This window comes from Budorcas taxicolor, chromosome 23 (genome assembly GCF_023091745.1).
Source record: "Budorcas taxicolor isolate Tak-1 chromosome 23, Takin1.1, whole genome shotgun sequence".
Lineage (NCBI taxonomy): Eukaryota > Metazoa > Chordata > Mammalia > Artiodactyla > Bovidae > Budorcas > Budorcas taxicolor.
Window position 1 is genome coordinate 41,543,970 of NC_068932.1, and position 16,779 is coordinate 41,560,748.

General features: G+C 38.3%; 1 protein-coding gene across 3 annotated transcripts in view; it reads left to right on the forward strand.

Annotated features, from left to right (window-relative positions):
• PLEKHA1 (pleckstrin homology domain containing A1) overlaps positions 1–16,779 on the forward strand; it is a 53,691-nt gene that overhangs the window by 15,493 nt on the left and 21,419 nt on the right. For all 3 annotated transcript variants that reach the window (XM_052661048.1, XM_052661049.1, XM_052661050.1), the window contains exons 2-4: positions 3,820–3,980; positions 9,639–9,695; positions 11,958–12,003. In XM_052661048.1, coding sequence (XP_052517008.1) covers positions 3,840–3,980; positions 9,639–9,695; positions 11,958–12,003 — 244 coding nt within the window. In that variant the 5' untranslated portion in view covers positions 3,820–3,839. The remainder of the gene's footprint in view (positions 1–3,819; positions 3,981–9,638; positions 9,696–11,957; positions 12,004–16,779) is intronic.

Below are 16,779 nucleotides of genomic sequence, written 5' to 3' on the forward strand. Positions count from 1 at the left end.
ACACTTTTTGGCTCTTGTGGTTAGTATTGCCGTCAGTGTTCGTGTGTAAGTGAGTATAAGTTGAGTACAAGTGTAAGCATAAGTTCATGTATAAGTGTTTTAATTCTTTTGTATATATACCTGGGAGTGGAGATGCTGAGTCACATGGTAATTCTGTGTTTAACTTTTGAAGACTCACCAAACTGTTTTATGCAGCTGTTGTGCCATTTACATTCCCACCAGCAATGTAGGAGAGTTCCAGTTTCTCTACTTCCTTGCCGATACTTATTATTTTCCTCTCTTAATTATAGCCATTCTAGTGGGTATGAAGTGGTAGCTCATTGTGCTTTTGATTTACGTTTCCCTAGTGACAGATAATTCGAGCATCTTTTTGTGTTCTGGTTGGCCATTTGCTTCTCTTCTTTGAGAGGAATGTCTTTTTAAGTCCTTTGTCCATTTTTAAACTGGATTTGTACTTTTGTTTTTGAGTTTAAGAGTTGTTTTGGTATATTCTGGATATTAGACTGTGACTTCAAATATTTCCTCCCATTCTATAGGGTTTTGTTTCATTTTCCTGATGTCCTTTGATGCAAAAAATTTTTTAATTTTTGTGAAGTCCAGTTTGTCTTATTTTTTCTTTTGTTGCTTGTGCTTTCAGTGTCATATATAAGAATTCATTGCCAAATCCAAGGTCACGGATTTTCTTCTGTTTTCCTAAAGTTTTGTAGTTTTAGCTGTTATATTTTGATTAATTCATTTTGAGTTATTTTTTGTATGTGGTGTAAGATGTGAAAGTGAAAGTTGCTCAGTCATATCCGACTCTTGGTGACCCCATGGACTGTACAGTTCATGGAATTCTCCAGGCCAGAATACTGAAGTGGGTAACCTTTCCCTTCTCCAGGGGATCTTTCAAATCCAGGGATCAAACACAGGTCTTCCTCATTGCAGGTGGATTCTTTACCAGCTGAGCCACAAGGGAAGCCCAAGAATACTGGAGTAGGTAGCCTATCCCTTTCTCCAGTGGATCTTCCCAACCCAGGAATTGAACTGGGGTCTCTTGCATTGCAGGCAGATTCTTTTTTCTTTTTTAATTAATTTAGTTTAATTGGAGGCTAATTACTTTAAAAAGCCTCTTGATGGAAGTGAAAGAGGAGAGTGAAAAACCTGGCTTAAAGCTCAACATTCAGAAAACAAAGATCATGGCATCTGGTCCCATCACTTCATGGGAAATAGATGGGGAAACAGTGGAAACAGTGTCAGACTTTATTTTTTTGGGCTCCAGAATCACTGCAGATGGTGATTGCAGCCACAAAATTAAAAGATGCTTACTCCTTGGAAGGAAAGTTATGACCAACCTAGATAGCATGTTGAAAAGCAGAGATATTACTGTGCCAACAAAGGTCTGTCTAGTCAGGGCTATGGTTTTTCCAGTGGTCATGTATGGATGTGAGAGTTGGACTGTGAAGAAAGCTGAGTGCTGAAGAATTGACGCTTTTGAAATGTGGTGTTGGAGAAGACTCTTGAGAGTCCCTTGGACTGCAAGGAGATCCACCCAGTCCATTCTGAAGGAGATCAGCCCCGGGATTTGGAAGGAATGATGCTAAAGCTGAAACTCCAGTACTTTGGCCACCTCATGTGAAGAGTTGACTCATTGGAAAAGACTCTGATGCTGGGAGGGATTGGGGGCAGGAGAAGGTGACGACAGAGGATGAGATGGCTGGATGGCATCATTGACTCAATGGACGTGAGTTTGAGTAAACTCCGAGAGTTGGTGATGGACAGGGAGGCCTGGCATGCTGCAATTCATGGGGTCACAAAGAGTTGGACATGACTGACTGACTGAACTGAACTGAATTACTTTACAATATTGTGGTGGTTTTGGCCATCCATTGACACGAATCAGCCATGGGTGGACATGTGTCCACCATCTGCAGGCAGATTCTTTACCAACTGAGCTCTCAGGGAAGCCCTATAAGATAGGGGTCCAGTTTAATTCTAAAGCATATGAATAGGGCTTCCCTGGTGGCTCAGGTGGTAAAGAATCTACCTGCAATGCAGGAGACCTGGCTTCAATCCCTGGGTTGGGAAGATCCCCTGGAGGAGGGCATAGCAATGCTCTCCAGTATTCTTGTCTGAAGACAGAGGAGTTACAAAGAGTCTGACATGACAGAGAGTAAAAAATATAATAGTTTCATATGAATAGCCAGTTGTCCCAGCCCTGTTTGTTAAAGAGGCTTTTCTTTCCCATTGAATGGTATTGACACCCTTGTTGAAAATCAGCCACAGATGTATGGGTTTGTCTCTGGACTCTTAATTCTGTTCCTTTGGCCTGTGTCTTTCTTCATAGCAGTATACCACACAAGTTGATAGTTTTTACCTGTCAATATGTGTTAGCACAGTGTATTAATTTTTCAGGTTTTGGTTACATTTTAGAAGTTTTTAAAAACTTTGGGTAAGTTTATTAAAAAATCATCTCCAAGTATCAAATTTATGATAATACATGTATACAAACTTAATGGATAGTTTTGTTTAAAAAATTTTGGTGTGTTTCACCATTTCTCTAGCTGCATACAGATAAGTGATTTAGATAGGCAGTGTATCAGGGCATATTCTAACTGAATTTTCACCATGAGTTTAATGAAGAACTAGTTACATAAATAATTCAATCTGTCACAAGATGTTGACACTGGCTCTAGAAGGACCAGAGTAAGAACAATCTAGAGATTTGCATCGCATCAGGAGGGAATCACATATCTATAGTTCTAGGGAAAAATGGATGGAAACACTTCCTTTTACCCAAGTTATGGTTTTTAACTTTAATCAACACAACAAAAATTTCAGTCCTTCAGAATCAAAATATGATATGCCTCTGAAGTTCCTTTTCATCTGTAACTTCTCTCTTCTCTCTTTTTCCTAGAATATTTATTTGCTGAATAAAATGGACTTTTGGTCCTAATGTTTCCTACTTTTGCTGATTGAATAACTGTGGTGCGGCTTGATATGTTCCTCTGTGGTCTTTATTTTCTATGCATTATGAGTTGACCTTACAGAAATCTAAAGACTTGATCAGATTGAGATAAAACTTTTTTATATGCACTTCATTGCTGATGTTGTGTCTTCTGTTAGGAGACATATAATACTTGCTTTACTGGTGACTCAGACAGTAAAGAATCCACCTCCAATGTGGCAGACCTGTATTTGATCCCTGGGTTGGGAAGAACCCCTGGAGGAGGGCATGGCAATCCACTCCAGTATTTTTGCCTGGAGAATCCCCATGGACAAGGAGCCTGGTAGGCTACAGTCCATGGTATTGCAAAAATTCAGACATGACTGAGTTACTAAGCATAGAATACCTGCTTATCTCTCTTTTTATCATGTTAGCTTACTTTATTTTGATTCATTTTGGTTTAATAATTCTAAGGGTTTTAGATGGGAAGATTAAGATATAAACTCTAGAGTCCAAGAATCTTGGTTCATGTTTTGTTTCATTACCTACTAGTTCACAAATTTTGGGAAGTCACTTCCCCTACTCAGTGTTAAATTTCTTATCTGTTAACATGAAGAGGGGATGATGGTGCCTACTCATGGGGAAAAAAGTAAGTAAATTATTCAGCTGAGATGAATAGCTCTCTTTTGTCCCCATCAGTGTACAGTTGCATATAGTAACCACTCACAGTAAACTTAATTTCAGGTGATTTTTGCCCTTGCTTTTATGTATTGACATTAATCAGCTCCCAACTAATGTTGGAAAGTAGACTCTTTGTTGAATTAACTGTACCATAGCATATTTTGTGCTTGAAGTCCACTGAGAAGTACTCACTGCTAATTTTTTTTTTACAGTGTAATGTTCAAGCCCAGAAATGCCTTATGTGGATCGTCAGAATCGCATTTGTGGTTTTCTAGACATTGAAGAAAATGAAAACAGTGGGAAGTTTCTTCGGAGGTACTTCATACTGGATACTAGAGAAGATAGTTTTGTATGGTACATGGATAATCCACAGGTTTGTAAAATCCAAAAGGTTCCCACTTCAACAGCATATGGATTTTAATTATTAAAGTACTTGATATACTATTCAGGTGTTAGGATTTGTCTTCCTAAACAACATATGTTTAAATTTATTTCTACTGACTACTTATTTCTACTATTCTCCTTGCCCTTTTCCCCCAAATCCTACTGTGTTAAAGTTCAGAAGATGAAGCTCAGTTTATTTGATAAAAATTTAGGCATTTGTTTTTTTTCCTTCCTTGGGAGAAACAACTCTAACTCTGGTAGAAAGTTATTGGATTATTTAGATTTAAGATACTGTCTCTAAGATAGAGACTACTGCTGCTCTGCTAAGTTGCTTCAGTCGTGTCCTACTCTGTGCGACCCCATAGATGGCAGCCTAGCAGGCTCCCCCGTCCCTGGGATTCTCCAGGCAAGAACCCTGGAGTGGGTTGCCATTTCCTTCTCCAATGCATGAAAGTGAAAAGTGAAAGTGAAGTCGCTTAGTCCCACTCTTCGAAACCCCATGGACTGCACCCTACCAGGCTCCTCCGCCCATGGGATTTTCCAGGCAAGAGTACTATCTTCTGGTAAATAAGCTGCTTAACCAAGTTGACACTCTCGCACTTGTATAGTCCTTTCATCTTTTAGTGTCAGATTTGAGTGACAGCCATTTGTGAATTTGTGGGTTTTTTTGGTTACCTTTCAAATTATTGGGGGAAGATGTCATCTATTAAAGATTAGAATCCCATTTTTACGATCTGTGAGAGGCCTTGGCCTGGAGATCATCTGTTGAGTAGTTTTAAATTTTCTTTACCCATGAAACTCTCAATTCAAATTGAGATGTATATTGCAAGGAAGTATGTGCAAAGCAAGAGATGAGTCCCTAGCAGACTTCAAAGCTGATCTGTTCTAGGGGATGACCTCTACAGGTGAGGAATGAGAAGTTGAGGAGAGCAGGGACTGGTAGGAAGTTCTGTTCTGTTTCACAGAGAAGGAACCAGAACCCCTAACAACGAATGTGGTATTCTTTTTCTCTTCAATATTGATTTTAGATTAGGCAAAATGCATATTGCTAATACATTTATATTTGTTCATATAGAATTTGAGTTGTGGGGAACTATCTTTAATACTTTCAGATAAACCATAATGGAAAAGAATATAAAAATGAATTCATTTTCTTTCATTTTCTTCATTCATGCAGATAATATGTTCATTTTCTGTACACATGTGTATATATATGTATATATATGCAGCAGAAATTAACACAGCATTGTAGATCAACTACACTTCAGTAAAAAAAAAATCAAAGAAAAAAAAGAGAATAGGATAAATACTTGATAATTGAAGAAGTAGTAAGTTGATAGTACCCTTACAGGCCACAGGGGTCTGAGTAATCCCAGCAGAACTTTGTGAAAAGCAAGTCCAGTCTGGAAGCAAACATCCCCTCATCATCTCTTCTAATGGGGACAGACCAAGGAGAGATGGTGAATTGGAGCTTGATAGTGATAGGTTTTTTAAAAAAATTCTCTTATATGAAAGGTAATAAGGTGATAATCAAGGCCTCTAGGGGTTTATAATGTACACAAGCTCACACAATGTAACTGAAAGTTTATCATCAGCCATTATTTTAGAAAATATAATGTCATATATGTTGGGTTTGAAGTTTATCCATTTATCATTTACTATACCAGATATTACTGACAACTTCTACTGATAATTATAAGAAATTATAAACTTCAAAGTAATTTTTTTGAGTTGTAAGAGATCGTAATCCTTAGGATTAATTCAGTCTCCTCCTTAATGCAAGAGACCCATTTATCCCTGATGTTCACTATGTGGTCTGAACTACGCATTACTAAAAGGCATTTATCATATTTGAGACAGCTTTAATTATTGTTCTGTATGCCCGATCTAGTTCTTTGTATCTCCTATTCATTGATGTACTTTTACCCTCTGATTCTCTATACATTGGGTGCTGTATCCACGTGCAGCCTTTCAAATTTGGGAGGATTATTTGTGTTTTAATTCAGTTTACATTATTTGGTTGCTGACCTTGTATGAGGCTTTTTTTTTGCTAGAAACTGTGTCTTCTCTACCCTTGTCCTTATTGAACTCATTGATACCCTGTGTTACTCCCTTATCTCTGAGTGTGACCAGCTTCCTTGGGTGATAGTAACCTGTCTGAGCAGCCACGTGATTAATACCTTTATTTACTTGACCAGAGTCACTGGGAGAAGGAGCAAGTCAGCAGAAATCCAAAGTTCATGTTTACCTTGTTTTTTTTCCTTTTTTAAAAAAACGTGAATCCATTTCCTCCTTTTTATTGCCCATCTCTTAATCTGCAGCACAATCCCACTCCACGTTTCCAAGGTGGGGAGTAACTTGGCCCCTCTTGACTCCCTCTGATTCCAGTTTACTAGATTCCAGTTTCTGGTTTTCCTCCCCACACAAGCCATCGCTCAGTTCTACCTGTGAGCTTCCCTTGGTTTGTCTCTTTCGTAAGATCTGGTTGACTCGTGTACAGTTTCTCCTGAATGGTTTTTACAACTGCTTGATTGTTTCTTTGTCTTTATCTAATAGGTTCTTCTCCTTAAAATTTCTCCTTTTGTCAGTACTTTCCACTTAAACAGAACTAAAGGGAAAGAACAAAATAGACTATGTGTATTATACCAAAGGAACCATAAACTTGGATTTCAGAGGAAAGCTGTGATTGTAGCTAGCAGAGGGAGTGAAAGTCTTCCCAGAAGTGGTAGTAACATTTGAAATTGACTCGGAAGAAAGAGTATGATTTTGGCCAGGATGTGAAGAAATGGGTATTCAGTGCTCACCCAATAGCGTGGGGCAGGAAATCAAAGTAAGGAACCCTGTGGCGTACCTGGAAAACAGTTGGCTTTGGCTGTAGCAGGGAGAGTATATGTTAAAGTGTATACTTAGCTAGATCTTTTTCACATGAACTCTTTTTTTTAAAAGCCAGATTTCTGTGGTGTAATTAATTAGCCCATGTTTTTTTGAATGGAGTGCAGAATTTTAAATCTTTTTATTCAGTTTGTTCTTAATAATTTTATCTCTTCATTCCAACTAGTAAGAATCTTTTACAGTCTGCGTTCTATCATTCAGTGTATTGGCCTTCAATACCAGCTTTGCGTCACTTTAAAATGTATTAAGACATACCTCTTCATGAAAACTTTAGTAAAATGTCTTGCTAAGGTTATTGTGGTTGAACCACATGAAATTGCCATTTTACTACTATTTTGATCTACTAAGAAAAAATGGCGATTTCATATGATTCAACTTGGTTGCATATGTTACATGCTGTAACACTGTTTTACTGATTTTAATAGCCTGTCCTTAGGGAGCCATTCTTCCTCTGATCACTGCTTTCTTTACATTAACCATTGGTTTAAAAATCCATTCTAGAGTATTACTAGAGAATCAGTTTGGGGCTTTCTGTGTTTTGTTGGTGGTGTGAGAAATGGTGGGGAATTAATTAAGTAGCTTTATTAGAAAGTGAATTTGAAAAAACCTGAAAGAGGATTTTTGCAAAATGAGTAGAGGAACTCATAAGAATAAATAGTTTGTTTCTCTTTTTATCTTAAATGTCATACTAGTTTATTATTTCTTATTCATTGTCAAGTGACAGATTTGAAACCCACTTCTTTTCTGATTGAAATTGGCAGCAATCATACCACTTTGTAGAAACCAGATATTTTGAATATCCTTTATCTGCCAGGTACTTATATTTCATTGTACTGTGTCACTATCTATGACCCTTTATGTCATACAGTCAGGACATAGTTGCTCATTTCGTTTTCTCACCCATGGGATTAGAGCTGTATTCAGCTAGTTCAAATGATAGAATTATGGAGGACTTAAAAGAAAAATAATGATTTCAAATTGTGGAATAGCAGTATTTGGGGAAAAAAACTCTTTGATAGTGGTTAGAAGAGCTTGAAGACATTTTAACATTTCATTTCCTTATCCAAATTGAAAAGAAAAAACCCTTTAAACATAAAACATTTTGTATAAGGACAACCATTTAAAGATACACATTAAAAGTTATAATTTTATGTACATATTTATGATATAAATTTAGAAGCTTATATCAATATATAGTCTGGAGTTTAAAGCAAAACATAACGCAGTTTTACTCTGCATAGAAGTGACAGTTTTGAAAAGACTTGTCCCTGTAAACAATAATCAGTTTGTGTTTGAGAATCCCGTCTTTTAAATGTCTAGGCTTCCATATCATTAACTGTTTCCACTAAGCTTACAGACGTTTAAGACAGGTACCTCCTAATCATTCATGAGAATAAACCCATAGATTTTTTTTTCTTTGATGTACATTATTATAAAGGAAGTTAAAAATTGAGCCTTAATCTATAGTGGAGGAAGCTTTCAAAATCAGGATTGTTTTACTTTTACTTTTGAAATCATCTATCAGTCTTTATGTTTATTACTTTTTCACAGATTTTTCTATCTGGTTTTCCCATCTCCATCTTCCCCGATTATTATAGTCCAGTACATGTTAATTAAAGCACAGTTTTGGTTACAGAACTGCTTACAAGCCTTCTTTAATGGCTTCAATTTTATATACATATATATATATATATATATATATGTATATATATATATATTTTTTTTTTTTTGGCTGCTTGCAGGATCCTAGTTCCCTGACCAGGGATTGATACCCAGCTACCACACTGAAAGGACTGAGACCTAAACACTGCATGGCTAGGGAATTCCCTCCAAGTCTTAACAGTATAAATTCCTTGCTACTTTGTTTCTTATTTAGGTCCTCTATGATTAGGTTGTTAGTTTAAGTTCCTAAACCAGTTTCCTACTTCAACCTTGTGTGACCCCATTTTCCAGCTCAGCTGTCTCTTTCCCGTTTCAGTACAGAACATCCTCATCCCCTCGGTGAAGCTCATCTGTTTCTCTGTCTGGAATATTTGCTCTCCTGTTCTTTGTGTTTCGAACTTTTTCTTTATAAAGTCCAGCTACAATGCTTTTCATTCTTCCACTGAGTCTTTTCTGATAGCCTCAGCCAGAAATGATTCTCCTTCTTTTAAGACACATACCATATCCCAAACTTGAGAAGGGAAGAAAAATTACATTTTCTATGAATGTGCCAATATATACATTCCCTGTTTTAAAAGTGTCAATAATTTTCTTGAAAAATGATATCAATGTAGATTAGTAATGGTGTAATAATACTAACATAATTTAAATGGGGGAAAATCCAGTCTTTTTAAAGCGATATATGTGATTTAATAATTTTAATAAAACAAAGTAATATATGCACTGTTTTGAAATTTCTTACCTTTGTATTTGTTTTATGTCTAAATATTTTTTCCCCATTGCTTTCTGAAACAAAATCTGATCTTGTTTATGGTTTGTTAAACTCATGAAGAAAGTTTAGATACAATGATAACAAAATAGCCTTTAGCTATAACAGAATGTGTTGTGGTGGAACAGAAAGAGTTCAGTGTTGTTATCCGTGTTGTCCACTTGATTTCAAACCTAGTAAATACTTGAACTGAAAAGTTAATTTGTAAAGTGTGACATCTAAACATCTGATTTCTTAACTTTTTTTTTAGTGTGTATAGGACATTTTATGTGAAAAAAATTTGTAATGTTGGATATTAATTATATGTTAATAATTTGTTTATAGAACCTACCTTCTGGATCATCACGTGTTGGCGCCATTAAACTTACCTACATTTCAAAGGTAGTCTCTCTGTATTGTCTTACATGCATGCTTGAATGAGGATCCCTTAGAATGAGAGTATGAGTAAAAGGAGCCGACTCCTCTCTTTGTCATTTAAGATGATGTTGTGGTTCATATCACACTGAAAACAGTACCTGATTACTATGTTTAGGAAGTTCTTTGGTAAAATTAGGAAATTTTATCAAATTTAGAAAGAATACAGAGTTAAATGATAGAATGTAGCAAATTGGGAAGTTAACATTAGCTTTCATGATTAGGCATATGGATGTCAGAAGTGGAGATTGATCTGTTAACAGGTTCTGTCTTTGGGAAATCTGGTGAAGATTTTTCTAAATCTGTGTTTATTTAAACTAATTTTTAATCTCACTACCTTTGACTTTGTTTCTTTATGTCTTAGTTTGAGGAGAATATGAACTCTCTTCATGATGAAATATGATTTTTCCCTCATTTGACTTTGTCTCTACTAATTTCTTTTCATGTTTGTTGACTTTTCAGAAATTTTTGCAATACTATTATTTTTCTTTTCAAAAATTTAGTTTTGTATTAAGTAGTTTTTCCCCTCTTATTATCTTTTATTAGTGTTTTGGGAACTGAGATAGAGAGATGCTGAGGAACTATTAATAGTTTTGTTTTACAGAAAGTAATAAGCTTGGTGATGACTTGAGATATGATTAAATAATATGCCTATAAATACTATTATGCATATATTGGGATTTATTAGCAAAGGTCTTCATCAGAGGACCAATTTACAAGTATGCCTCTGTTTAAAAGAAAAAGATATTTTTGATAAATAAAAAGCTTTGTTATCAGTATCATAATAGAGCTATTCATCCTTATTGACCAAAAAATAAAATAGTCCTTGGTCAACAAAAATTACATATTTAAAGGGAACCATTTTACTTTAAAATTGTTATTATGTAAATTTGCAGAAGACAAATTTTGTTTAAGTATACCTCAAGTGTTCCTATAAATTTAAGACATTTAGTAATACTTCAGGGTGGCTTACAACTTAAATTCTATAGAGACTTTTGTTAGGAAGTGTAGGACTCCATTGTAGAATAAACTGTAGATGCCCCCCAACACCCCACCCCCTCATCAGTTTACTTGATTGCCTGCAGTATACATATACTGCAGTGTAAACATGCTGCCAGGGATTTTTGACTCTTAGTGAAGTGATGTGGAAAGGCCTATTTTATTGAAATAGGCAGTTAAGGTAGAAATTACCCATATGCCTGAATCTTTTCAATTGCCTATTGCCTGGTCTTTTTTAAAACTGGAGGTCTTTTTAAGGATTAAGATATTAATTCAGTAAAACAGACAGACTGACTGGCCACTGCTTTCCCCTCCTCCATTGCTTCATTTTTTAAATATAACCTTCTCTGTGTAGTGAAGTTTGGTCTCTGCCCTGCAGCGTACTGAAGTTTGAATTGTACACTTGTACTGTACTTTCGACTTGCCACTTTTCCCTCAGAATTTATCCCTGGAACAAATTTCATTGTGATTCAGTGCTCTGAATTTGTAGTTGGGATCAGTCAGGAAACCTAAACTTAGAATTCCTTCTGAAGGTGTAGAACAGATGCTGCAAGTCCTGACCCTGGGCAGCAGCATGGCCAACAGCCTTGCATGGGCTTCCACGTGAGCTCCTTCATCTACAGGGCTAGCAGCAGCCAGGTGCAGCTGGTTGTTCACGTTCCAGATGGAACCCTGTGCTGCATGTAGCGAAGGGGGTCCCTTATCCCAGGGTACTTTAATGCGCAAGTGAGGATCCAGTGCCATTGGTTTCCTCATTGCAGACTAGTGTCTTCCGGATTTTTGGACTTTATTAAATATACAGTCTGGCCCTTACCCAACCATTTCCTCATGCAGTTAATTTAGAAATATGCAATTTGGGAAGAATTCATGGTTTCTTTGGAGTATTCCTTGAGGGTATTTTAAAAATTACGTGAAACCAAACATGTTTGTATGTGTGACATAAAACTTAACTGGTTTATTTTCGGTTTCTTCATACTTCCTTTGAAGAAAAAACAATTTTGTTAAAAGAGAGCATGGAAGTATCATTTGTTTTTGTGCATCTTACATTTGGGACCCATGTTCTAAATTTGATTTATAGTTCTTTTTTCATTTGCCTTGAAGTTTAACTTTAGATCTGTGTGCTAAATGTGTGTGAGTACTGGGAAATTGTACATGTGGAAGTTCACAGTGTTTAAGGTTGATTATAATAGCATATGAAGAAGTGAGTGATTCATTTCTCTCTCTTGTTAGGTTAGCGATGCAACTAAACTAAGGCCAAAGGCTGAGTTCTGTTTTGGTGAGTAGCTGTATTTTATATATTAGTAATTTAAGTTAGACTAATATAATTACATCATAGTGCAAGAGAAAACAGTCGCAGAAGGCCCACGACTTAGTCCTGTGGGTTAATGAATTATTCTAAGTCAGATTGCCTTGAAACTACCATCTGGTGAAGAAGTAAAACTGCTCCCCCACCCCTGAAGCCTCTTCCTGTGTCCCATCCCAGTCACAACCTCCTCCCACTCTGCCCATATGTAATTATTATCTAGGCATTTATAGTGATCACATCCAGACAGATTAATTTTATTATTATTTGATGTTCAGTGCTTATATAATGGAAAGGATTTAGTTTACAGCTTATAGGAAATGAGAAGTTCATAGCTTGGGAGCAAGGTAGTTGAGGGTATTTGATTGAGTGCTCAGTAAACACTTAATGAAGGTCTAGTATATATGCACTTTGCTTGGCACTGGGGCTGTGAGAGTAATAAGCACTTGTTACCCTTAAGAATCTCCCAGGCCACAATCTCACAGACAGGTACAGTTCATTTCAGCTCAGTCACTCAGTCGTGTTCAACTCTTTGTGACCCCACGGACTGCAGCATACCAGGCCTCCCTGTGCATCACCAACTCTTGGAGTTTACTCAAACTCATGTCCTTTGAGTCGGTGATGCCATCCAACCATCTTATCCTCTTTCATCCCTTTCTCCTGCCACCTTCAGTCTTTCCCAGCATCAGGGTCTTTTCCAGTGAGTCAGTTCTTTGCATCAGGTGGTCAAAGTATTGGAGTTTCAGCTTCAGCATCAGTTCTTTAGGATGGTCTGGTTAGATCTCTGTGCATTCCAAGGGACTCTAAAGAGTCTTTTCCAGCACCACAGTTCCAAAGCATCAGTTCTTCAGCGCTCAGCTTTCTTTATAGTTCAACTCTCACATCCATACATGACTACTGGAAAAACCATAGCCTTGACTAGATGGACCTTTGTTGGCAAAGTAATGTCTCTGCTTTTTAATATGCTGTCTGCTGCTGCTGCTGCTAAGTTGCTTCAGTCGTGTCTGACTCTGTGTGACCCCATAGACGGCAGCCCACCAGGCTCCCCCGTCCCTGGGATTTTCCAGGCAAGAACACTGGAGTGGGTTGCCATTTCCTTCTCCAGTGCATGGAAGTGAAAAGTGAAAGTGAAGTCGCTCAATCGTGTCCGACTCTTAGCGACCCCATGGACTGCAGCCTACCAGGCTCCTGTGTCCATGGGATTTTCCAGGCAAGAGTACTGCAGTGGGTTGCCATTGCCTTCTCCAAATATGTCTAGGTTGGTCATAACTTTTCTTCCAAGGAGCAAACATCTTTTCATTTCATGGCTGCAGTCATCATCTGCAGTGATTTTGGAGCCCCAAATCAGCTACAGGGCCAGGGAATTATTGCATTTATCACAGGCAGTAGATAAAAGGGTGGCAGTCTGTTTAATAGAGTCGCAGAAGAAGAGCTTCAGATCCTTTTTGGGGGATCTTGGGAGTCATGGGAGCCACATTACATGAGCCGCACTAGTAACATGATCATCCTTTATCGCTGGGGAGAAAAGGTGGGAGGCCCCTGGACAGAGGGGTGCAGGGGAGAAGAACGTGGTGTATGGGGGGATCTGAACACTGAATGAAGTAGAGAGAGTGGTGAGAGACTGAAAGGTGAAAGGGCAGGAGTTAGGGTGTAATATGTTGACAAGTGATTTTTTCTCGTTTTTTGGGAAATGAGAGGTAAGAGATTAGAGAACATCTAGAGAAAAGATAGAAGGTGGAGGAAGTTTTTTTGCGTTGATAGAGTTTGATGCAAGGAGATGGGTTAAGTGGTTTTTAAACTACGGTTCCTAACATGAGCCTGAGTTAGGATAATGGCATTGGGGGAAAGAGGAGGAGCGGAGAACATTAGAAGGAAAAGCACCAGGACTTGGTGACTGGACGTGTGGGAATCGAGGGGAAGACAGAGATGTCAGATAGGGTTGCTTCAAGGAAAGAAATCGAGGATCTAGGAGAGCTGATTTGATAGGGTGAAATATTTAGTATAGGGGGAAATATTTAGTATGGAGTTTGAATGGTGGAGAAACATCCAGATGGAAATACTCTGGTGACAGTAATTAGGAACTGGATGGAGCTTGAAGATCAAAAATGGAGAACGTTAGAATCTGTTATCATAGTGGGTATAGTTAAAACTGGGAGACTCTGTATGCCCTCAGTGTGTTAGTGGACATTAGTGAGGAAAGGGACAAAAATTAGTAGGAGTTTCCAGTTGACCTCAGAAGAGACTATTTACATTAAAGTAGAACATATTTGTTAAATATGTTTTTTCTTGCTTGGGAAGGGCAGGTTTCTTCTGTAGGCAGTATGGTAGGGATGGCATTGTGTATGTCCAGTAAGAAAGTGTGATACAAGCAGGATATATATAGTATGAGGATCTTCTGTAATGCTTTTATCACCACTAAGAAGCTATAAAAAGTCATGTATTTTTTACAAATTTATAATTTCTGGTTGCTAAATTGGAAAATGCCTCAGAACCTTGTTGAATGAAAGGCTTCTGGGGTAAGTCACGTGACAGAGAACGTTGTATTTTGGAGTATATCATGCACACACTCTTGACATTTGTTAACGTAAAATCTCAAACATACAGTTTGAAGGGCTAGCAGTATACAGGGAAAGATCTGACACTCAGCTATCGAGGTATTTAGCATGAGGGATTTTTGTTGAAATCAGAGATTAAGATTGGTTATCTCTTGCTCTGCCAGCAGTTTATTAGTCTTCTGTTAGAGGGAGTGTTACTCGGTTGTGTCTAAGTCTTTGCAACCCCACAGACTGTAGCCTGCCAGACTCCTCTGTCCATGGGATTTTCCAGGCAAGAATACTGGAGTGGGTTGCCATTTCCTTCTCTAGGGGATCTTCCCAACCCTTCCCCATCTCCTGGGTCTCCTGCATTGGCAGGCAGATTCTTTTAACACTGCACCACCTGGGAGGCCCCTATTAGAGGGAGTAAGGATCCATGAAATGTTTACCTTCAGAAAGAAGCACTAACTTCTAAAATGGACCAACAAGTTCCATAAAAATGGCAGCATAAAGACTTTCCTCCCTTTTTGTTCTTCTTGCTCAGTTGCTGTCGTGTCCAACTCTCTGCTACCCCATGGACTGCAGCATGCCAGGCTCCCCTGTCCTTCACGGTTTCCCAGAGTTTGCTCAGATTCATGTCCATTGACTTGGTGGTGCTCTCTAACCATCTCATTCTCTGCTGCTTCCTTCTCCTCCTGCGTTCAGTCTTTCCCAGCATCAGGGTCCTTTCCAATGAGTCAACTCTTTGCATCAGGTGGCCAAAGGATTGGAGCTTCAGTATTCAGCATCAGTCCTTCCAATGACTATTCCTCCCTCTTTTCTTCTCAAATTGCCCCTAAACAGTGAGAACAAGAAACATTCAAACCATATTCCCTGAAACGAGCAGATTTCTGTAATTCACAGTGTAAAAAGATGGGAAGTGGATGGAGGTGGAGGAAATAACTTAGCAGAGTAGAAGAGGCCCCTGGAAACTAGCCATTTCCATATCCTGCCCCCATGCCAGCTCTGGACAGACTAGGTGCTGGATGCTGTCTAGGGAAGCGTCAGAGAGGAGAGACCCAGCACAGGGACTTTGTTTGCATGTCTCTGTAGAAACAGCCTCTGGTCCCTTCCTCCAGCTGGCTCAGGCGGGCGGCCACCCTTCCCCCATCCCAGCAAGGAATGGCATGTGTAGTATCTCCCAAAATAGCATCAGTCAGGCTATGTGCCTGGTGACAGTAGTCCCAGAGAAGAGGAGGGAATGAGGCATGAAACGGAAAACGGGCAGATTAGATAAGTCTGCACACCAAATGCAGCTCTTTCCTGTGTCCAGGCCCAGAGCATCAGGCAGCCAGGTGGAAGTGGGGCAAGAATCTGAACACCCCAGAGAAGACAGCCGTAGGGACTGACAGCTGGCATTTCCACCAGAGGGGCTTGCTGTACAGTGATGCCCACCAATCAGAATCCCTACATAATATTCAAGAGAACTTCCAAAGAATTTTTTGGTATCTTGTTTTTAAGTATGAATGGCCAGCCCAGAATTACATGACATTTGAGAAGAAAAAACTGTCAAATAGGGAAAAGAACATGAGACTACGAAAAACTCAGAAGAACAAGGCAAAGAAAGCTAAAAATGAAGCAGGTAGTAGGAGAGAAATAAGAAAATTAAATTAGAGGCTCCCTTCAGAAAACTGATGTGTGACTAATAGAGAAAGAACGGACAGAGAAAGAAAAGAGGGAATAGAGAAAACAGAAGAAAATTGGCAAAGGAATATGATACAATGTCTCATAACTATTTGATTCATTACTGTATTTGAACCATAGCAGTTGATCCTTGGTTGTGAGGTGATTTTTATTTAGAATCAAGCTAATGTTTGTGCTTCAGGTTTTATCCATTTGGTACATTCACTCTGATGGTAAAGATTCTAAATGAAATAAGGGAAGTACTTAAGTGAAAAGCTAGTAAGTGCGCAAGCCTCTGCTCTGCATTCATTATACACAGTGAAACCTTTGCTTTAAAAGTGTGGAAACTTAACAGGTTTCATACAGTTTATCATTATTCTTATTAAAAGTTTTTTTCCTTCTTTTACCTGTCCCCATCACTGCTAGTAAATTTTTTTTATAATTTGCTCTAACATTTTGCACAGTGCTTCCTTACTTGGAAATCTCCAGCTGATACTGACGATCATGGAGGTGCTGAAGATGGTGACAGGGAGCTTCTGTTCTCTCCCAGGCC